The sequence below is a fragment of the Amblyomma mixtum genome, chromosome 1 (assembly GCF_055824585.1).
Source record: "Amblyomma mixtum isolate Tamu chromosome 1, ASM5582458v1, whole genome shotgun sequence".
Taxonomy (NCBI): domain Eukaryota; kingdom Metazoa; phylum Arthropoda; class Arachnida; order Ixodida; family Ixodidae; genus Amblyomma; species Amblyomma mixtum.
In genome coordinates this window covers 139,330,901-139,354,130 of record NC_143012.1, presented here as the reverse complement: position 1 = coordinate 139,354,130, position 23,230 = coordinate 139,330,901, and the positions used below count along the sequence as shown (strand labels likewise).

Here is a 23,230-nt window from a genome sequence, read left to right as displayed (position 1 = left end):
TGGAACTCACATGTTTTTTTTTCATATTTTGATTTGTAGTGCATACTACATGATTTTGCACCGTCGGGGATATCTCAATCACTGCACATAGATCTCTAAACAACGTCCACGGTGTAATTTCTGAAACGGATCTCATCTACCTCACTGAAGAAGAGATGCCTGAAGGTCTCAGAGGCCACAAATGTACATCGCATAAAAATAAGGAAGGATGACAAAAAGATACCCATAAAACATCTAGTACTGGCTTTCAACTCGAGCACACTCCCGGAATGCATAGAAGCCCCGCCGCGGTGGCTCAGTGGTTACGGCGCTCGGCTGCTGACCCGAAAGACGCGGGTTCGATCCCGGCCGCGGCGGCTGAATTTCTTGAAGGCGAAATTCTAGAGGCCCGTGTACTGTGCAATGTCAGTGCACGTTAAAGAACCCCAGGTGGTCGAAATTTCCGGAGCCCTTCACTACGGCGTCTCTCATAGCCTCAGTTGCTTTGGGACGTTAAACCCCAATAAACCAAACCAAACCAACCAAACCATAGAAGCACGCTATCTGAAGATAAATGTCCGACATTACATTGCAAATCTGCGAAGGTGTTTCAAATGCCAAAAGTACGGCCATGGGTCACAAAGTTGCCATGGCCGCGAAACTTGCGCGAAATGCGCCTCAAAAGGACACGCCTTTGAAAACTGTCAAGCAGCAGCACTACGCTGCGCAAACTGTGAAGGTTATCACTCTGCCTATTCAAGGTAATTTCCTTCATAGAAGAACGAGAACGATATTATAACGATAAAGGCAAAACAAAATATCACTTTTAAGGAAGCGCGACGACTCTTTCATGCAAACAACACTTTCACCTTCTCCGCAAAAAAGAAAATTGTCGCTGATGTGGTGCGCAGGGACGGTGCACCACACATCACTCCGGCACTTGCCCAGGCCCCTTCCACCGAGCCTATGATCGGGCCATCCACGCCCCAGGCAGGGACAGCGTACGCTGCTCTGCCATTTCCAGATCTCCAAAGCAGGATGGGCCGGTTCATGGGTAGGCACCCCGCAGGACTTCTCCCCGCCGGGGGAGACCTAAAACTCACAACACCCGCGGTTTCTCCGCGGTCCCCCAGTGCCTCTGGTGAGGTGATAGATAGAACTCCCAGTCCGCCGACTTTGCAGCGGCGGAAAGCTCTCTTGAGCGGAAAAAAGACAGAGCCCTGATAACCGGCCCAGAAAAAAAAATAAATCCCACCCATTCCAACCCCCCGAAAACTACAAACATGACTTTTGTGATTCTGTAGAGGACTTCTGACGAATCAGTGACATAACACATATTCTATAGGACCAATGGTGCTTGTAGCTTTATTCCTTCAGAAAACCAACCTTGGTCCACAACAAGCGAATGTACTGTGGCATTATAAAACTTTCCGACGGGATGGCAAGCATGCAAATAGACTCTGAGGAGGCCTCGAAACTGCCATTCAAACCGGTGTCCCTGCTCAAGAAATCAAACTCGAAACAAAACTTGAGGCGGTTGCGGTCAGCATTGTCAGCTACAAAACAATAACAACCTGTTCTGCGCATATTCCTCTACATTTCACATTAACGGTCCAAGATTTAGAAGACAGGTCGATGAACTTCCAGAGCCATGTATGGTAGTTGGGGATTTAAATATTCACTCCCATTTTGGGAGGAAGCGAACGCTCTGACTCTAAGAGCCAAATAATCGAAGATATTATCATGGCAAATAATGTATGTCTTTTAAACGCGAAAAAGCCATATATTGATGCCCAAGCTTGGGAAAAATGAGCTTCCTCAAACTAGCTTTCACATCACGTCTGTTTTTAACAATTTCAAATGAGATGTTTTAAATGACCCGCTGGGAAGTGATCACCTGCCTGCTGTCATCAGCCTGTCATCCTCTGCTCATACTGTCCCCACACGACCACGGCGCTGGTAAATTCATCTCGCCGATTGGTCACTCTTTACAAGTGCCATTCTGTAAAAAGAATTTTGTTAAGCAGTTTCAGCTGTTGACAACACCCGGCAAACAAACATTAGAAGAGCAGACCAATACATTGGGCGAGCATTTTGCTGAATGCTCAAGATCGTCAAACTACAAAACACATTCCAGGAGCACAAAGCAATAGCAGAAAAACAAAAACTTCCATCTGGAGCAGGCATGCCTGAGGACTAAAACCAGCCTCTCATACTGCAGGAATTAAATAGGGTATTATCTTCCGGTAAAAGGACATCACCAGGCCCAGACAATGTGTATTACACTCTATGCTTGCCCATCTCTCTGAGGGTGCCGTAGAGGCACTGTTGAAATTCTTTAATAAAATATGGAAAACTAGGGAATATATCTGAGGAGTAGATAAAAGTAATCACAGTACCTCCTTCTGAAACCAGGAAAACCATCCAACAAGTCCTAGCAGTTACAGACCAATAGCCCTCACCAGCTGCATTGATAAATCTTTCTAAAGTGCAGCAAACATTAGACTGACCTTCGCACTTGAATCCCGGCAACTTTTAGACATACATCAATGTGGATTCAGAAAAGCATGAACAACCACTGATCCCCTTGTCAGCCTAGAAAACACCACCGTGGAGGCGTTCGTCCACAAGCAGCACTGTATCGGGGTCTTCTTCGGCCTGTTGAAGGCCTACAGTACCGCGTGGAAATTCGGCATCCTCCGTGACCTAGCACAGCTAGGTATTCGCGGCAGGATGCTGAATTGCTTGAACGACTTCCTGGCCATAACCGCACATTCCGAGTCCGCCCTGAAACAACTTTCTCCATGACTTTCACCCATGAGAGTGGCGTGAGCCAGGGGTGTATTCTAAGCACGACACCCTTCATAGTAAAAATGAATTCCTTAGCTAAAGTAATACCCAAGTCCACAATGTATTCGGTTTATGTAGATCACCTACAGATAGCACTTGTTGATTTGTCATGTATTTCTAAGTTTCTGAAGGAAGGCAGTGTTTTAAACAAACTCTGGATATAAAAAAAAATTGGCTGTGGCTTAACTCTGGTTAAGCCTGGATATACAAGCGAAAAGCTTCAGTTACGCTTGGTTTGACGTCATGGATGTCGCAGTTCCCGCACAATGCACTGGGAGCACCACGATAATGGTGGAGGCGTTCGGCCGTCCACACACTGCCTGTACGGAGGCGGAGGAGGAAACGGAAATCGGCGCGGTTAAACAAATGGTGGCGAGGAGGAGTAGCGCGCGCAGCGGTAGCGGCGGCGCACATGCGCAGTAGCGCGCGGCTGCGGCGAAAGGTCAGGCGACGGCTGCGGCCACCTGCGCCGCGTGTGACATCACTCGGTTTCGCGCATGCGCAGAACTGGCAAATCTGTGCACCGGCTCACGCGAAGCTCGGCTCCGACCCTCGTAGTGAAGCTTTTCGCTTCAAAAGCTTCACCTTTAAAAGAAAACTCTAACCTTGAGTTTGGAGCATCATAGCCTCAGTTGATTTTGCGTCATTAAACAATGACAACTTTCGCATATGGGAAGATTAACCCATTATCGCTATCCGAATAACTTCCATCAGTGACGTTTAGTTCAGTTTATGGAGGTCCCAAAGCGACTCAGGCTTTGAGGAACGCCATAGTGAAAGGCCCCGGAAATTTCGACCACCTCGGTTCTTTAACGTGCACTGACATCGCACACTACACGGGCCTACAGAATTTCGCCTCCATCGAAATTCGATCGCCGGGGCCGGGATCGAACCCGTGCGAACAATGGATCCGAACATGGGAACCGAAGTGAAAACCAAACCGCACCTAATCCGTATTTGGCTTAATTACGCAAATCTACCATCATTTTTTTTCTCCGTGCTTTGAGGAGAACCAATTTAACAAACAAGCGGGTGTAAAGCCTCCTAGGAATCTGGGGGAGGTTCAGGCGTGTTTTATAATTGCGCAATTTTTGGCGGCGATGCCCCGCTTTCGTCACGAGCATAACTACCGGCGGCAGCTAAGTATCAGCAGCGCGAACACAACATGGATCGCAACCAACTAGCCCGGCAGGTGGTGTTATTCAAGCTAAGTTCTGGCGCCTCTAAGAGGATCAGCCAGCCACTGCATGCAATTGAAGTTGCAGCAGTCTTTCACCGCAGCTAACTGCTCACATGCTGAGGGGCGCGCCTTCGCGCCATGACCTGCAGTCCCAACGGACCTCGGTCGCCAGGGCGCGAGCAGCGCTAGACGCCATTGGGGCTCCGGAATAGGAGTTCCACCTAGATTTGTGAGGACCTGGGCCAATAGGGCCTAGGCCCAAGCACCTCCTTTTGTACACAGTCAATAAATGTTTACCACCACCACCACCCTGACTCAAAATACGCGCGCGTCCCAGACGCGGCAAGCGCCGCGAGCGGCTTGCCGCGCGTCACATCGTTTCCGCAGCGGTTGTGTGGTGGTTCCCGAAGCCCGCTGTACCGTTTCTGCTGTGTTTGTGTAGCGAAGGGGAGCGCTTTACGCGTTTTCCACCTTTGCAGGCGTAGTCGGCTTACAGCGAACTCAGAGCTCCTTAGCGATTCCTGCTGTCAAACTCGGGCGAGATCGCGATCGCCTGCAGCTCCGGCCGTTCAGCGGTCCTCGTAGGCGGTCCATGTCGCCGGCACGCTAGCACATCTCGCGATGGGACCGCCGATCGTGGACCAGCTCCTGGGCGCATCAGCCGACCAAGCTGAGCGCTTACTCGAGGAGTTTAATGCCAAGGTGAGCGGTCGGCCTTTGATTCAGTCGCCGCGGCAGCGTCGGAAATGCTGCTTTGCACGCTGGGACGAAAGCGTCGACTGCTGTCGGAACTCCTGAGCCGGCGTTGACAGCGCAGTCTTGATCGGTCACTCTTTTATAGTTACGGAGGTGGAAACACCGAGAAACGCAAAAAACAAAACAAAAACATCTTCAAGTGTGAGGTAGTCGTAGAGCGGAATAGAACGCGAAATGTGAACGTCGAACTTGCAATTCCTTCAGACTGGCCACTCAATTTGAACAAAGCCTACAACGCAAGAGCGGGGCACAAAACGAGCGAAGACGTAGCCTTGTTTACCATCAGAGCGAAGGCTGCAAGTGCGAGTCGGCACGCAGCTTCAACAAGCCGGGTGTTCTCGCGCGAGCCGCAGCTGCAAACCGTCTCGTTTCGCGCTCTTGACTTCCCCTCCAGCGAAGGGATTGTGAGATGGAGAATGACGTTCATTTAGATGGCTGTGATGTGGAGCGCAGAGAAATAACGACCGTACAACGTCAGTGGCAAAAACAAATGTTGTGTGTTGAAGTGAAGATGAGCCAAGCAGTACATGAATTGGATGAGTTGGGTGCCAATGCGTCAAGTGGCTCGTTTTAAGCGTCCGCTCTCACTTTCGCAAAATTTGTTAATTTCGCGCCTGCAGTTAGGCGACCGTTTCGCATTCCCACCCAGTGCTTGACCTGGCGTATATTTTCAGTTGCATGCCTTGCGGTTCTCATCAGCATGAGGTTTGTTGTGTGCTGTCGTATCAGCCCGTGCACAATTGTCGCAATAAGCTGCATTTTTCTGCCTGTGTGAGACATAGTGGATGTGATGTGAAGATGACAGACGAAGTACTTCTTGTCTTTCTTTGTGCCTTGTTGAGATCTGTAGGCTTCTACTTTCACGATTTGTCTGCCAGTTCAAAAGAACATTTTCTGTTCACGCATTTTCACATATGCAGTGGTGGGAATAGAGCACACAGACATGCTCAGGGGTTGCACCGTAATAAAGCATCAACTGCTAATGAAAACACTTATTTACTTTGCACATCAAACTCCAAAGAGGTTCTTCAGCCCTTTACATGGAGCCCTATGCCGTGCTCAGGTTGGATTGGTTTTGGTGCTTTTCATTTTGTACACCATGCTTGTTACTGATGTCTTGTGTAAAATAATAGTGGCGTTAAATGCAAAAAAGTGCAATTAGAGAAAGGCCTTTTCATTGTCTTCATATGAGCTTATTTACATATCAGAATATGAACTAACTTGGCCAAAAGTGCCTTGTGCCAGAATAACTGGATGTAAGCTTCAGTTCTTTCCTTTATTTTTTGTCCCTACATCACCACCTCCCCTGCAGGTTGATTCTTCACTTTTCTGTTCACATCTTCTATTAGCTGCATTTTCTATTTGCTGTTCCATAGTTTTGACTGAAGAAAGAACGAATGCATTACTGACAAAAATTAATTAAGTTGCTGGTCAGAGTGGCAAAAGTGCACAGTTCTTTCTCTCCAGTCCAGTTTTCTCTTTTAATTCAGTCATTTGCCCTTTTTCCCTGCCATAAAACAGTGTGAACACTTTTCCTGTACTGTACGTCGGAGATACTGACCTGAAACAGGTGCAGGATTCTCTGGACCTGTTTACGGAGCTTCAACGTGGTTCAGGAAACGGCTCACCTTTTCTTATATTTCGCTCAGAAATAATTTATGACTGCAATTGAGGAATTTAACCTGTAATTAACTGCTTGTCTGGTTCACCTGTCCACATTTACAATTCATTATAAGAAAAGTTTTTCTCTGGCTTGACACAACTTCACAGCAAAAACGTACATAAACATTCTACCACAGTATTCATTAAAGGGGTCACGACATGGTCTACCAACAAATCGGGCTTTTACATTGCTGCTTCTAGCCGCAACCTTATTATGTGTAGTTAAAAAAGAAGTAGGGCTCTATGCGTGCATTTGAGCTAGAAATTGTGGTTTGAAGTTATCGGCCCTAGGCCCGTCCCCTTGGCAGCAACGGCCATATTGAAGCAGCTTGGGGGACGTCACAAACTGACAGCGCCGTCCTCTACTGCAAAACTGCCGCACGCACGGTCAGTGCGAAGCAGAGCGTGCGCTTGCCGCATGCACGGATATGGCACATCGTGCTGAAGTCGCTGACGCAGGGTGGAAGCTGGACAGAACAGGGGAAGGCACATGCCTTCGTTGCCTTTGTCCCCCTCCAACTTCCCCCCTTCACCTCACCGCAACCCAAGCCTGAACAACAATCACTCCTCTATGCTCACTACGTGCAGTTCAGTCGTCGCGAGCAAGCATGCACGTGACTGTCAATCAATGTCGTCACGAACCGCGAGCGTGCCAGTGTTGCCTGACTGGCACATGGTTCGGAGGACTTTTAAAAATTCAATTACAAATTACTCGCTGCATCAAATGAGCTCATATTTTGTCCATTTGTTCCCAGATGGATAGCGAACAACATGCAATAAACAGCTTGAGTCTGAAGAATAGTGTCGTGACCCCTTTCACTTTCACTTTACAAAAACCTATTTTGGAAGACGTTTCGGATGATTTGGTACGAATTGGTAGACATTCACAGCTTTCACGAACAGCCTTGGGCTATCGGAGTGTCAATTCGAGGTCAGTGCCCTGATTTCTGCTGGGCCCGAAATTGATTCTTTTTTGGTCAGTTGGTTGTAAATCTTCTTCATATGTCGAGACAGTACAAAAACCAGAAATATCATTCATGAAATCTCCAGGAATGAATAGACAGACAATAAGTGAAAAACAAAACCTACGGGCGGGCAGGTCCCCACTTTTCAGGTTGAGGTTTTGCAGTTTGTTAGTCAGAATCAAAGTCCGATGATGCAATTCATCATCAATGTCTCTGCTGTTTCATACATTGAAAAAATCGGCTGCAGATGTGGGATAATCGCAAGAAGCTGGATTTTTCCAAGCACACTGCCCTGGTCCTCAGCTTCAAGGGCGTTTCAAGAATTGCCACCTTGAGGGATAAATACAAACTATGCGAGAAAGGAAAATTGAGTGTCTAAATTACCCACTAGATGGCACAACTCCTCAACGGTTCCGGCAGGATTGAAATCGCGCCTTGAATCCGTCGGTCACCAATGATTGATGCATAGTGGTGTGGTAATGAAAGAGTTATGGTGCGTCTTTTGGTGCCATCTCGTGTCACCAGCATAAGTGACATTGCAATTTAAATGTGGCACCTTGTGATATATGCAGTGTCATTTTTAGAATACAATCTTGCTTGCCTCAACAATACTGGGCAGTGCCAAAAGGCACTTGGAAAGGGGCACAACAATTGACAAAAAATTTAACTTGGTCAGCCAAATGTGAATTAGGTGCACAGCAGCTCGGTTTTCACTTCGGTTTCAGTGTTCAGATCCATTACGGTTCAATGGAAGTTCATGAACATAAATACATTCAGAGCACAGTGCGGGACACTGGCAGTTAATCACGCGGGATGTTCGGCAGCCGTGACGACGTAGTGGTCTACACAACATCACCAGCGCTGTGACGAGGAACAAAGACAGAGAAGGAAGGACAGGGACAAGCGCCACTAACAACTGAAAGTTTATTTGAAAAAACACACAGGTTGTATACTGGCAACCCCAAGCACCTGCGCTTCCCGCAAAAAAAGCACACAAAAGGAAGCTAGGAATCCAGATACGAAATTTCACACTCATGACTGGTTACAGAAGGTGTGCTAACGCACGTGTCGCTGTTGTTGTGAATGTGACAGGCTTCACACAACTCCCTGGTCAGCTGATCTGGATGTCTGAATTTAATCTGAGCCCAGTTAAGGAGAGGAAAGCATGCCTTTTTATTGGACACCTTGGACACACCGGGTTTGTTCAGATGACAAGCTGTGTAATGAAGGGCTAGATTTGATGAAGGAGCAATATTCAAAGATGTTTTATGCTGGCGTAAGCGGGTGTTAATGCATTTCCGGTTTGCCCAATGTAATTCAATGATGTACCAACTAGCTCAGATCACGGTTTTGCCGTAGTGGTCTAATGCCAATGAAGCTGATCTATTGTCCACCGCCATGGGTTTGAAACCCACTTGGGGCCATGAAGTCTTTTATTTTAGTTTACTTAATTCAAGTTAAGCTTAGCCTTACAGACAGTGGAGAAATTTGTGAGTGGGGGTCGTAATGTTAGTGCACTACAAAGGCTCCGCCAAGGCCATGCAGGTGATATAGAAAGAGACGGAGGTTGTCAACTATTGGTTGGACTTAGGGGAATTTCTTCCTGAATTTGATGGTGCTCTAACCCTCTTTAAAAGATGTCAATGGGGTATGGAAAAACTACCATAATTCTTATTTATGCAAAGCAAAGCTAATCAAAACTCCTTGCCTAACACGTACAACTTTGCGAAGTACGCTGGCCCAGTCTCTCACAAGTGCTTAAAGGTGCACTGAAGAGGAATCTGAACTCGTCTTTTTGCTGCGGGAACTCGATCTACACGTTCCCAGCATTCTTAGAAACTTTGAATTATTTCCCTGTGCAGCTGATTTCCCGCATTTAAATCTAACGTCTGGCTCCCGCCTTTTTTTTTTAATTCCCCGCAAACGGTGGGAGGAGTCAACCAACGCATGGAGTGCCTTTCAGGCAGTCGCGTGAAGACTTTGCTTTCACTTTTATTTTGTTTTTTAGGTTTCCGTGAATAAATAGATCTAGCCAGAGACTACATAGCTGCAAATTAGGCCCCCGGGAATAAAAATACGCATGGACTCTTTGCTTTCGCTGATCACTATGTATCCCTCTGCCGATGGCAGAGCGGCAAGCCGCCACTGGACTGAGTGAAACGTTGGTCAACTCCTCCCACCATATGCGGGGAATTAAAAAAAAAAGTGGGAGCCAGACGTTGATCCGACTTAAATTAGGGAAATTGGCAGCACACGGCAAAAATTGGAAGTTTCTAAGAACGCTCGGAAAGTGTAGATCGAGTTCCAGCAGTAAAAATACGAGTTCAGATTCCTCTTCAGTGCACCTTTAATGTATACTGAAGATGTCCGCGTGGTTGGCAATGTCTCCATATGTTCTTGTTATAAAGGTGCATTAAGCCAGGGTAGAGATCTGCTCATAATGTCTTTGCCTGGATTTTGAAACATTTTCTGCCACTAACAGTTAACAGCTTATACTCTTCACTGAGATACGTGTATCTCAACATCTGTGTGTGTCTTCTCTGCTTTCTGCATCAGCATGCCCAAGTGTTCACCTTTCCTGACCTGAGCCTGGATGACCGGCAGGTGAGTTTGGGCAAACTGTTCTCTCCACCTTTTCGTCCAATTCTTCTACCTGCCTTGTACATAAAAATTATTGTTAGGACTGCCAGGGACAAAGAAACCTTGAATGCTCTGGCTTCTCCATGATTTGAAAATAAGTGCACCATGTCCTGAAAAAGAACAAGATTTCGGCCACTAGCTCATGCTGATACAGAACATGGCTGCATAAACTTGGGCATGTTGTGTCAATAGTGGCAAGTGCAGGAACATGACTGGAGGCTGAATGTTTTCGACATATGGCCACTGCGGTGGCTCAGCGGTTATGGCTGACCCAGAAGATGGCCGCAGCGGTCGAATTTCTAGAGGCCCGTGTACTGTGCAATATCAGTGGACGTTAAAGAACCCCAGGAGGTTGAAATTTCCAGAGCCCTTCACTGCGGCGTCCCTCATAGCCTGAGTCGCTTTGGGACTTTAAACCTCCATAAATCATAAACCATAATCATAAGCAGAAAACCAAAGTGATGTTCAACAGTATAGAAAGGAAACAGCTGTTCGCAATTGGTAGCGAGGTGCTGGAAGTAGTAAGAGAATATGTCTACTTAGGGCAGGTAGTGACCGCAGATCCGGATCATGAGAGGGAAATAACTAGAAGAGTAAGAATGGGGTGGAGCGCATATGGCAGGTTCTCTCAGATCATGAATGGCAGTTTACCAATATCCCTCTAGAGAAAAATATACAACAGCTGTATCTTACCGGTACTCACCTATGGGGCAGAAACAAGGAGGTTAATGAAAAGGGTTCAGCTTAAGTTCAGGACAACACAGCGAGCTATGGAAAGAAAAATGATGGGTGTAACGTTAAGAGACCAAAAGCAGGCGGAGTGGGTGAGGGAACAAATGCGGCTTAATGACATTCCAGTCGAAATCAAGAGGAAGAAATGGGCTTGGGCAGGGCATGTTATTCGAAGGCAAGATAACCGCTGGTCGTTAAGGGTAACGAAGTGGATTTCAAGAAAAGGTAAACGTAGCAGGGGGCGGCAGAAAGTTAACATTATGATGTTTGCGGGGATATAGTGGTCGCAATTGGCACAGGACAGGGTTAATTGGAGAGACATAGAAGAGGCCTTTGCACTGCAGCGGGCATAGTGAGGCTGATGATGATGATGAAATCATGAACCAAACTGTTTTGAACATATGTTCCTATTGCGAACATTATGGATTCCACAGGCTTTGGTCCAGGCGGCATGAGAACAGTATTGTGCCATCATTGCAAAGATTTTATCGTTTGGGGTTTCTGTTGGCATTTTACAACTTTCTGATTGAGTGTCTGTGCATACGTTGAGCAATTCAGAGTGCGAATAACTCCTTTAATCTAATGAATTCAGTTACCACGAAGTAAAATGTACCGCTTCTTGCCCTAGCAACAATATAGTTTACAGTCATTCCAGCTGTATATACGAGCATTTATTCAGTGCTTAGTTCTCATTAGTGTACACAACCTGCATATTGCTGTACTGGTGATTTTCACAATTTGTGGGAGTGTTGTATATGTGGTTTCGGTTCCGTTTTGGGAATCACCTGCCGCTAGAGGCACCAGTGTCGCTATGTGTATATATATGACTGTATGTGGCAATAAAGCGGGATTTGTTTGGTTGCTAGCAGTTCGTGTACTTGGGCGGCACCCGCCGCTACAACATTGGCGACGAGGACGGGATCATTTCGGGGGGCGTGACTTTCGCCGCTTGCTTTCCGGCGCCATGAGCATTTCTGGAATCGCGCCGCCGCCCCCGTTCCTGCCTGTGCCTGGTCGACCTGCTGTTGCGTGGCCGCAATGGTTCCGCATCTTCGAGAACTACCTGCTTGCTTCGGGGGCCTCTGACTGCACGCCGGATCGTCGCAAAGCACTACTTCTTCACAGCCTCGGCGTAGAAGGTCAGCGCATATTTTACACATTACCACTTCCATCGTTGGACAACGCCATGCTCGGTGAGCAAATTGCTACTGATAAAGCGTCGGAAGATAGCAAGGGCAAAGGCGATACAAGGCCTGAAGTATCGTCGTACGATATCGCAGTTACCGCTCTGCACGCTCATTTTTCGGCAACAAGCAATGTTGTTGCTGAACGGCATCGTTTCAGTAGGCGAGTTCAGCAAGCTGGTGAATCAGTGAATGAGTACATCACAGCATTGCGGGAGCTTTCTGCTACATGCTCTTTTCCTGTCGAAGAAGATTCGCTGCGTGACCAGTTCGTTGCGGGTATTTCGTCTCGGAGCTTGCGCGAGCGTCTTCTGCTCGAAGGATCGTCTCTCTCGTTCGCTAGAGCAGTACTACTGGCAAGGCAGTTTGAGCAGGCGTACAATGATCTGCAAGAATTTCCTTCTGTAGATGTTGGACGCATAAATACTCGTAGAAATACGCCTACGCGTACACCAGAATCCGACGAGAGCTCGAAGCGGGCGCACAACCGCCAGTCTCATTGTTACCGCTGCGGTTCATCCCAGCACAATGCAGCATCAGTTCGCTGTCCAGCCAAAACCAAGCGTTGTCACCATTGCGGTGTCATGGGTCACTTCCGCTATGTTTGCCAGAAACGAGGCTCCGCTCCGGTGCGTGAGGTAGACAGCCAAGATTCTCCGAGCGAGGAAGTTTTGAGCATTCTGGCTGTGACGTCGGCCGCTCGCTCCGCTGTTCACGTCACAGTTTCGATTGGCCGTGCGGACATAACTTTCCTTGTAGATTCTGGGTCGTCAGTTTCCATTGTTGCACACGATCTTTTTAAGCAGTATTTTGAAGGCCAAGTACTTTTGGCACCGACTGTTCGGTTACTGGACTATTCAAAACAGCCAATTCCGGTTCGTGGCTGTTTCTTCGCTGACGTTACGTACAAAGCTAGCACAACAAGCCTTCTTTTCTACGTCGTTGAAAAAGGCACCTCACTCTTGGGTATCGATGCCATCAAGGCCCTCGGTCTACAGATTGATGGGTCATCTCTTCAATGCCTTGAAACGACGCTAACTTCTAATTCTCGAAGGGAACAGCGCCTACTACAGTACAACTATACAGTAAAGTACCGGAAGGGTTCGCAAAATCGAGTAGCAGATGCGCTCTCTCGTCTCCCTGCGTCACCTCCTCAGGAAGAAGAGACTTTACCAGATGAAACTGTATCAGTTGCCCTTATTTCTTCTTGCATTACCAGGGAAGAGTTTGAACAGGCCCAGTCGGAAGACAGCACACTGCAACGAATCAAGGCCTACATTGAATCGTCCTGGCCTGCGCAAAAATCTCTGCCGGGTGAGCTTCAACCTTTCTTCAAGCTTCGCGATGAACTGTCAGTGGTGGACAATTTGATTTTGCGTGGCGAACGCCTTGTGGTTCCCGCATCACTTACAGCGCGGATAATTACCGCTGCTCATGAGGCTCACCCTGGAATTGTACGAACGAAAGCACGTCTGCGAGAAAAATTTTGGTGGCCAGCCATGGACAGGCAAGTCGAGCTAGCTATTCAAACGTGTAGTATATGCCAGGCAGCGGACAAGAGCACGAAGGTTATGACTGCACCATTGAACCCGGTCCCCTTACCAAACGAACCGTGGCTAAAGCTCGGCATGGACATTGTTGGCCCATTTGAGAGAGCACCACACGATTGTCGATATGCGATCACGCTGGTCGACTACTTTTCTAAGTGGCCCGAAGTATACTTTTGCAACCAAGCCACAACACGCACAGTAACAGGCTTCTTGCTGTCAGTGTTCGCACGTGAAGGTTACCCTGAGGAAATTGTTTGCGATAACGGGCCACAGTTTTCATCTCGAGAGTTCCAAGCTTTTCTGCAGGATCGCGGCATCCGCTTGCGGCATTCATCCGTATACTACCCGCAAGCAAACGGACAGGTAGAACGGTTCAACAGAGTTTTTAAAAGCTTTGTTCAAGTGGCTACACTCGCGCAGCGTCCCTTACGCCAAACGGTAACAGAATACTTGGGCATTTACCGTTGTACGCCGCATGCCACAACTGCAGTTGCCCCAGCACTTCTCCTGCATGAACGTCTGCCAAGGACTCGGCTCGATGTCGTTGGGTATCCGTCAGCAATATTTGCAACCGACCCTAGTTCAGAGCTCCACCGCCTACGCGAACGGGTGAAGCAAAAGCAGCTATCCAGTAAACTATACACAGACGCTCGCAGGGCCGCAAGGGAAACCAAAGTGGATGTTGGTGACGTTGTACGAGTACGCAAACCGACAACTGCTTTTAAAGGTGACCTGGCCTTTAGCCGCCCAAGAAAAGTGATAAGAAAGCAGGGGCAATCATCTTTCCAACTTGATGATGGAAAAACATGGAACGCTTCAAAGTTGTCAAGGATGCCACGAGCTTCTGCATCTCTCTGTGGGTGGGGGGAAAGGAATGATACAAATGACACCGCTAGGGAAAGCAGCTCACCGCCTACCTTGGAGAGACCCGTTTCAGAAGCGCCAACCGGAACTTCAGCTGTGGCTGCTGCGAAGCAGCCGCCTATGCCACCAGTCACCGGCTGTGAGCCGGAAGAGACTTCGCCTGCCGCCAGTGGTTTCTCAGAAGCATCGGGACCTCAGCGTAGGGTACAGCCATCAAGGAATAGACGACCTCCAGACCGCTATGGACACTAAGTACAGCAAGACACGTTTTGCAGTGAACATGAACCTGTCACAATCTGCACGAGTGTTGAGTTTGCTGACGTTGTGAAATATGGACATAAATGGAGTTGTATCTTGTTTTCCTCTTTTTGTTTTATATTTTTGTATGAAGTGCATAAGACAAGCACATTGTTGTTACTGTAAATATACTTCTGTAAAAGAGCACTAACGTATTAACACTACTAAATCACTAACCCATGTAGCTGTTCTTTTCATAAGGAAGGGAATATGTTGTATATGTGGTTTCGGTTCCGTTTTGGGAATCACCTGCCGCTAGAGGCACCAGTGTCGCTATGTGTATATATATGACTGTATGTGGCAATAAAGCGGGATTTGTTTGGTTGCTAGCAGTTCGTGTACTTGGGCGGCACCCGCCGCTACAACAGGAGGCACCTTAATTGATCCATTTTGGAAGTGTTGAGATGGATTGCTTCTGCTATCAAGCTAATTTTAATCGTCCATTGTTTTAAAGCACACAGTTTACTCATGCTTCTTTGCCATGGTCGCCTGCTGTGAGCCAAAAAGTCTTTCGCTGCTCAGTGATGTAAAGGAATAAACTAGTGACAACAAAGAAATTGTTGGGTGGTGTTTGAAAACGTCCAGCATGGGATCCAGCATCAGATTCCCACAAACTTGCTCATCTATTCAGCCCACCTGACTTTCTGCCGCCTCCTGCTATACTTGCCTTCTCAGAACTCAGTCTGTTACCACTAAGGACCATCAGTTATCTTGCCTTCGCATCACATGCCCTGCCTGTTTTCTTCTTGATTGGACCTAGGATATCATTAAATTCTGTTTGTTCCCTCGCCCGTCCTGCTCTCTTCCTACCTCTTAACGTTACACCTATCAATGTGTACTCATACAGTAGGTTCCCGTAGCATAGCGCATTCACAAGACTCACAAAAAGGAAGGGCACAGGAGTCGTGCTAACTTTCATCTTACTTTATTTCCTGTCCAGGCCAGCAAAATATCAGGAATAAATACTTATGAAAAAAAAAACAGCCAAAAAGACGGGGACAAAGAAGAGACGAGGCACACATAACGACTGGACTAGCAACAGTTGCTAGTCCAGTCGTTGTGCGTGCCTCGTCTCTCTTTTGTCCCCGTCTTTTTGGCTGGTTTTTTCATAAGTATGTCCCAACTAACCCAGATTTCAACTCTCCTGCAATCAGGAATAAAGAAGGCATGCATATTATGAACCCTTGTGTCTCATTCACACAAACCACTCAAGGTATATTAGCTCCATCTTAAAGAGCACCACAAACACCACAAAGATCACATGGCCTTGTGGTGTCATTGCAACTTGCCCAACAGATTGTAAGCTAACTGCCCACTGGGGCAGGTGGCAGTTAAATTAATGATTGGTCGCGAGAGGTTTGTTTAGGAAGAGCAACCTGGGTTGCACAAGCCCCATAGGTGGCAGCACCTACCATCGTAGAGCAGTGACTCATTGCTTAGCTGCTGCACCGCTGCGCGAGGAGTGGTATGAGGACTCACAGGGCTCTATGAATGTAAAGTCGAGTATAACCAACTCCACATATACGGGCATTATAACCCATTAACGCTGTCGCGTCATACCCTTAAGGCAGAGCTTAACCTTTCAGGCGCCATTTTTTGTTTTGACTGCAATCAATTATTTTTTCACCTAAGTAGTATATTCAGGCCTCAAGAAAGGGAATTTGTTAGTTTTTGAACATGAAAGACCAGCAGGTAAGTTTTTATAGCGATGTGGAGAATTACGTACAAAGTGTCAGATTTGTTAGAAATAATAACATCAAATGTTCTCGTGTGTCAGGTAAACACCCTGGGGATCGTGGAATCGCTTTGTGTTTCGAAGATGCACATTACGCTCAAAATTGAGCGAGAACAATCCGTGTTCTCACTCCCGGCAAAATCTGTCTGCACAAAAACGGCGGAGAAAGTGCTGCCTAGCTCACTCTTATGTGAAATATATACTGCACTCGTTATATAGCACAAAAAAGCAACTTATTTGCAACAAGAAGGGTGCTCAATTTAACTGAAATAACGAAATCACTGTTAAGTGCTCCAGTTTCTCAGAAAAAGCTGTAAGTTTGCCGCTTACAAATTGTGTACAAAGCGCCTCAAAGGGTTAAGTGTCTTCGCTGATTTTTTTTTTTTCTCAAAATTTTTGAGCCCCAAATTGGTGGATGTACGCCTCACACAAAAGGCAATCTCATCCGAACAATACGATGCATTCCGCATTTCAGCTAACCGTTCATTCTCGATCATACAGACCTCCACGAGCTTGGAGTCCTAACAATTTCTGCGTGACATTCACATAGTACACTGTCTGGGCTGCATTCAAGTACTTAGTTTTTAGGTTGAGTTTGGTTTATGAGGTTTAACGTCCCAAAGCGACTCGGGCTATGAGGAATGCCGTAGTGAAGGGCTCCGGAAATTTTGACCACCTGGGGTTCTTTAATGTGCACTGACATTGCACAGTACATGGGCCTCTAGAATTTCTCCTCCAAAGAAATTCGACCGCCGCAGCAGGGATCGAACCCGTGTCTTTCAGGTCAGCAGCCGAGCGCCATAACCACTGAGCCACTGCGGTGGCTCTGAGTGCAGGTGCTAATATCTGCATGAATAAAATGCCAACAACAGCACAACGCTCGGATCACATGAAGGTGCGATGTACTGACTGCACCCTTACAATGTACAGTCTTTGTCAAAAGTAACCAGGCTGCATGGTTTTTTTTTCTTCTCAGTCGAATATTAAAGCTCTTATGCCAGCCCTCAAGCTCTAAATCGCTGTATGGTAAGGAGAACCCCTGTTCTCAGCTTCAAAGAACTTTTTGATCTTTAGGGAAGCCGTGAGGGCTCTGCTGTACAAACAAGAAGTAAACCATGGAGCCTGGTTACTTTTGACAAAGACTGTACGTCCTTTGTGTGAGGCTTGTGGTCACACGTGGGGGGGGGGGGCTGTTCTGCTCCTTTGGGCTCCAGCGGCTCGTGGCACGGCTGCTCGAGGTGGTGTCGTCCGAGGGGGCCCGAGAGTCGTGTCGGGTGCGGTGCCTGGAGACCCTGCGGCTGCTGAGCCGGGACCGCTGCCACCTGGACGAGGTCTTCTCCCCCGACGTGCTGGCCGACCTGGCACGCGTGGCCCAGCTCACGGGGAGGCCCAGCGAGGAGCTGGGACAGGTGGAGCACCTGCCCACACCAGGTGACTCGCCTGGACGGGGCGGGGCTTTGCCAGATGCCCTTCCTAGAGAGTGCAAATACGGGCTGTTATATAGAATTCAGCGCAAAAAAACGGACAAGGGATGAAGTAAGGGACACAGAGACGTTCACGAGCACTGAGACGTTCACGAGCGCTCCTGAACGTCTCTGTGTCCCTTACTTCGTCCCTTGTTTGTTTTTTTGCGCTGAATTCTATATAACATGCTTCACCAACTAGCCCTGCAGCTTGCTGTCCTGAAATACAGGCTGGTTGGTACAGCCTTTGTCAAAAGTTTAGAGCCCAGGAGGTTTGCTTCTAAGCCTCGCAGTGGGACTCCTGTAGCATTCGTGGTAGTCCTACCCATTGGAGGAGGCAGGAGCAGAAATCTTCTTACCTCCAGCAAATTTGGAGCGCTGGAGATGCATAACGAACCAGACAGTGTGGCTCAAAAGCAAACCCCCTGGGCTCCAAACTTTTGACAAAGGCTGTACATGTTTGAAGGATTGGAAAAAACAGCCCAGCGGAAGACGAGACAAGAGAAGGACAAACACCAGCGCTGACTAACAACCAAATGGTTTATTGCTGCAGGTGAGGCAGCATATAAATGGAATGGCATGAGTAAAAACGCAAGAAAAAGCATGAGAAAAAGATACCGCACAACCACATAACCTAACTGAAAAAAGGCACGTGGCTGATTAAGATACGCATGTTCCTTAGGTACTAAGTAGTAGATTTATCGATGGGCTGCTGATACAGGTGTTACCTAGCTTTTTATTATGGCAGGCCTCTGAAATGAGCCTTGTGGTCTCATCTTTATAACGGCGATGATAGTGGTCCGATTCACGTGCACTTTGCAATCTTCACACTCTGCACAATGCAAAGCAAGATAGTTTCTGCGTGACTTGTTCTGTATATCTTTTGCGTGTTCACATAGTAAGCATCCCGTCTCACTGATGTAGAAACTGCCACAAGAGGTAAGGATCTTGTAAACGACACCAACATGATAGTGGACACCTACACCTACTACACCCACTGCAGGGCAGAGGCCTCTCCCGTGTCTCTCCAGTTAACCCTGTCCTTTGCCAGCTGCGGCCACTGTATCCCCTCAAACTTCTTTTATCTGAAAAGACTATAGACGCCTCATTTTAATTGCATGTTTTCGTCTTTCAAACGATGCGTCAGACATCAGAATACATGGATCATCGTGTGGTATTTGTCTATGGCCGCTAAATAACTTATAATTGAATTTCTTCTCGCATGCTATATTGGTTTTATCAACTGAACGAATCTGTCACGTGTAGTTGACCTTTAGGTGATGCAAGGCACGAAAAAAATCTGCGATATAAACACTGATACATAGTTTAAATTCACTGCATAACTAAATCAGCCTGCTTCAAGAGCTAGAAGGACAACAAACAATGTTATCAGCGGTTATTTTGCCATTTTTTTGTATCGCCACATAAATGTGTATCGCCACATAAAATGAGGACGCGTGTTCGAGCCTCCACTGTAGCCTGGAAAAAAGTGTTTGGAAAAGTACCAGTCCTTTGTAAGAGCCGCATCCCATCAAAACTCCCAGAAAACAAGTACAGTCGTTACACGAGTATCTGTGGTAGTTCTGGGTATTTAATTTCATCGGCAGCACACTGTTACTATTCACAGTATTCAGATCTTCTTAATGTTTGTCAATTTAAAATTTTTCTATTCATCTGCGATTGCAGCTAAACATTGCAGCACTTCCAAGTAGCACCGTGCTAGTTCATCATCTTGCACTTGTCACGTCAGTCAAGCCACTCATTCCTATTAGAGTAAACTTCCGAGGTATGGTCAACTGCCAGTGGTGCAGGTGATGGCTGGATATGTGAACGCACTGAGGAAAAAAAAAGAGAAAAACAAACAACAATACCCTATCGTTTTTGATCACTGTGATAAGAAATGTAGTGCATGTGGAAATGAGGCTTGCAGAGGATAGCTGAGCGAGCAAAGCTGAAGCATACGGGTGCTCCTGCGTTGGTTTCATGGTGACCACTTTTATTCTACACAATGTTAAGAGACCGGAAGTGGGCAGAGTGGGTGAGGGAACAAACACGGCTTAATGACATCCTAGCCGAAATTTAAGTGAAAGAAATGGGCTTGGACAGGGCATGTAATGCGAAGGCAAGATAAAGCACTGGTCCTTAAGGGTAACAGAGTGGATTCCAAGAGAAGGCAAGCGTAGCAGGGGGCGGCAGAAAGTTAGATGTGCGGAAGAGATTAAATACATCATCTCTTAACTAGTTCATCTCGTAAGGCTATAGTACTTCATCTCATAAGTTGTTTGCAGTGCTGTGAAGGCTGCAGTGATCTGAGGCAACCAGACCTGCTTGCTCTGTAAAACGTGTTCCTCCGCATCCCTCACCATGCAACTGGTGGCTCCATCTCTGGGAAGGAAAGAGCACCAGTGTCCAGCTGCTGCAGGCAGGAAACTTGGCCAACTCGGCGCACCACGTTTATCAGTGGCGGCACACCACTTTGCAGCAAGCCTCTGAATTGCTCTGTTTGTGCGGACTTTCTCTGCTAATTTGACCAGTGAATGGATCGCTCGGTATACTTTCAAAACACCGTCCTGAACTAGCTTTTTAATTACTGCAATGATTGTTTGGAAATTAGTCACAACACTGCTTGAATGTTTGAGGGAGTGTTTGTTGTCTTCCTTGGCTTGATTGTACGAGAGAGCTCCACCTTTCAAAGTGGTGCAAACATCTTGTGAGACGAAGTATAAGTGTTCTATGTCCTGTAGAAAATAGTGCGTTTGGGTGGCGTTCCACAGCTAGCATTCTGCCTTTTAGGCATGGCAAGGCAGTGTGGAGGAGTTGGTCCAGTTCATGTTGCAGCACGGGCTGCCACCTTGTGTGAGTTTTGTGAGCCATCTTGCATTCTGCCAGCATTGCGACGTTGCGTGGCCCCTGTGATAGCAACCTCTGACATCAATCCGTCAATGAGGTGGTGTGTGGCCACCTTGCAGTGCTTCTTGACAACATTCAGTACATCATGCCAACAACAGCTCAGAATGCTTCATGGCAGCTTTCGTTGAGCACTTTAGTCATGTATGCATTAACGAGGTGCTGAATGCCTGCTGAGGAGCCATTTACAAATGGTGTTTTGCTCTGAAGCGAATTCGAAGTGAACCGCAATTTTCTTATAATTCGGAAACGAGTATTTGAATGCTTCTGGTGCACAAAAATGTTGAACAGCACAAGTGGCATTTTTAAATCCATGTATTTTTCAAACAAACAAGGTCATTATGTGAAAAAAAAAAAAAAGAAAGGAGAATGCATTGAAGCTTTGTAACACTCATTGAAGCTGGTCAACTTTCTGCAAAAAAATGGCCATCCGAAATTGGAGAGCCGACCTGCATGTGGTGTTTAAGCATCCGTGGAGTGTGAGACCTGTACGTGGAACCTCCAACTGCTGCTCTTGTTTGCGATGGTGTCATTGCGGAGCTGTTGCTGCTAAGCGGCGACTCCATGACACCCAGGCATATGCAACATGTGCCTGGCGCCCAGTGCCACCCCATCCCCATGTCAGGCATTGGGAATGGGCGTCTCCATGTGTCATGCGTTATCTCCCCTTTGTGCTTGCTCCGTGAAGGTTGTTTAGCGAATTTCACGCAGAGAAGAGTGGCTGCGGCACCTGCAGTCAGCTCAGACTTGTTCCGCGGAAACCAAGGGAACCGCACGTCTTCCAATCGGAGATTTAGCATAGCGCGATTCGGTGCTGCAGGTAGCCACTGCGAATGCACAGGTCGCCCTGAGGACGCCACAAGGCGCCGGCCAGCTGTTTGCAATCCTGCCCCGTCGGGACCAGTCAGCGTGTGAGCACTGGCGGTATGCGGAAGCGGATCACACTGTGCAAAACCTCTGTTGATGCATGCCGCCGTACTGGCTGTGGCATGTGCACATTGCGGGTACAGACACCTGGCAGGTACACATCTGTGCACAGCACTTCCGACTGCTCGCGTCCATTGCCACGAGCATGCGCAGACCAGAGTTGAGTTGAGTTGTTGAGTTGAGATGCTGTAAGCTACTGGTGGGTTCAGCATTGCGATTTCTGCTGGCAATTGCTCCACTGTTCCGCAGACCAGCTCCAGCATACGCGTGGGTGCGTAGGCACGCAGCACGGAATCGAGGCTTTGGTTGCATGTGCACCGCAGTGCCATCGTGGACGAGGTGTGCTGAATCGAAACCATGCACAACAAGAGTTCCCAAGACATTTCTCGCTCGAGGCGGGTGCTTCGAGACTTCTAATACCAAACATTCAGATCAAATCGAATAACGAATACTTTACTATCCCACCAAATATTTGAAATTACCAAATTACACTTGCCTACTTTTGAGGAGAGTACATAAACTCACTCAATCACTGCATTGTGCTGTCATTAACACCTGAGCCAAATAATACAGTTCTGCACGCAGTAGAAGACCCACAGTAATGCGTGAAAGTTCGTGAGCCCTTTCGAGCAACTTTTTCATGCTCGCTGCCTCCTCCGTCTCATGCTCCTGCGTATGCCGGTTAAGAGGTGGTTGTTAGTCAGATACTTTCAGACGTCACGCAGCTACCATGGCCAGTCAGCCGTGTCGCTTCTGCGGGTCGGGAAGCCCTGTGGGGAACATTCGTGCTCATTGGTGGTGCGGCCAGCAGAGGAACCTTGCAGCATGCAAAAGAGTGACAAGAGAAGGAAAGGCGCAAAGACATTGAAATTCAAATCTTGACTTCTGATTAAGGCGGAAACTTGGGCTAGTAATAAGGGAGTAATTACTCATTGACATCCACCCGAGCGCAGCCATACGGCTACAAAGGAAAGCTACACAGCTTTCTCAGAAACTTCGCAGTTGAAGAAAAATTCATCCTGGTCTGGGGATCGAACCAGGAACCACCGCTTCACCGGAGCAGTCGCTCTACCAACTGAGCTAACCGGGATGGCAAGCTTATGGTAGGGCGAGAGCGAATTGATCATTAACTCGATCTACTCAATCTACTCCACCTTGGGGGATTCCCCTAAACATTTGGTCAACACTGTTCCCACTTCGAGCCGCCGCGGTGGCTCAGCGGTTATGGTGCTCGGCTGCTGACCTGAAAGACGCGGGTTCGATCCCGGCCGTGGCGGCTGGAATTTCTTTGGAGGAGAAATTCTAGAGGCCCATGTACTGTGCAATGTCAGTGCACGTTAAAGAACCCCAGGTGGTCGAAATTTCCGGAGCCCTCCACTACGGCGTCTCTCATAGCCTTAGTCGCTTTGGGACGTTAAACCCCAATAAACCAATAAATCAAACCAGTTCCCACTTCGAGTTATTGATCAATTCGCTCTCGCCCTACCATAAGCTTGCCGTCCCGGTTAGCTCAATTGGTAGAGCGACTGCTCCGGTGAA

General features: G+C 47.5%; 1 protein-coding gene and 1 pseudogene across 1 annotated transcript in view; both read left to right on the top strand.

Annotated features, from left to right (window-relative positions):
• The first annotated feature begins 4,377 nt into the window (after positions 1–4,377).
• ric8a (ric8 guanine nucleotide exchange factor A) overlaps positions 4,378–23,230 on the top strand; it is a 72,798-nt gene continuing 53,945 nt past the window's right edge. The window contains exons 1-3 of the mRNA XM_089557273.1: positions 4,378–4,711; positions 9,949–9,996; positions 17,609–17,825. Coding sequence (XP_089413399.1) covers positions 4,631–4,711; positions 9,949–9,996; positions 17,609–17,825 — 346 coding nt within the window. The 5' untranslated portion in view covers positions 4,378–4,630. The remainder of the gene's footprint in view (positions 4,712–9,948; positions 9,997–17,608; positions 17,826–23,230) is intronic.
• LOC149367728 (uncharacterized) lies at positions 11,076–12,986 on the top strand (annotated as a pseudogene).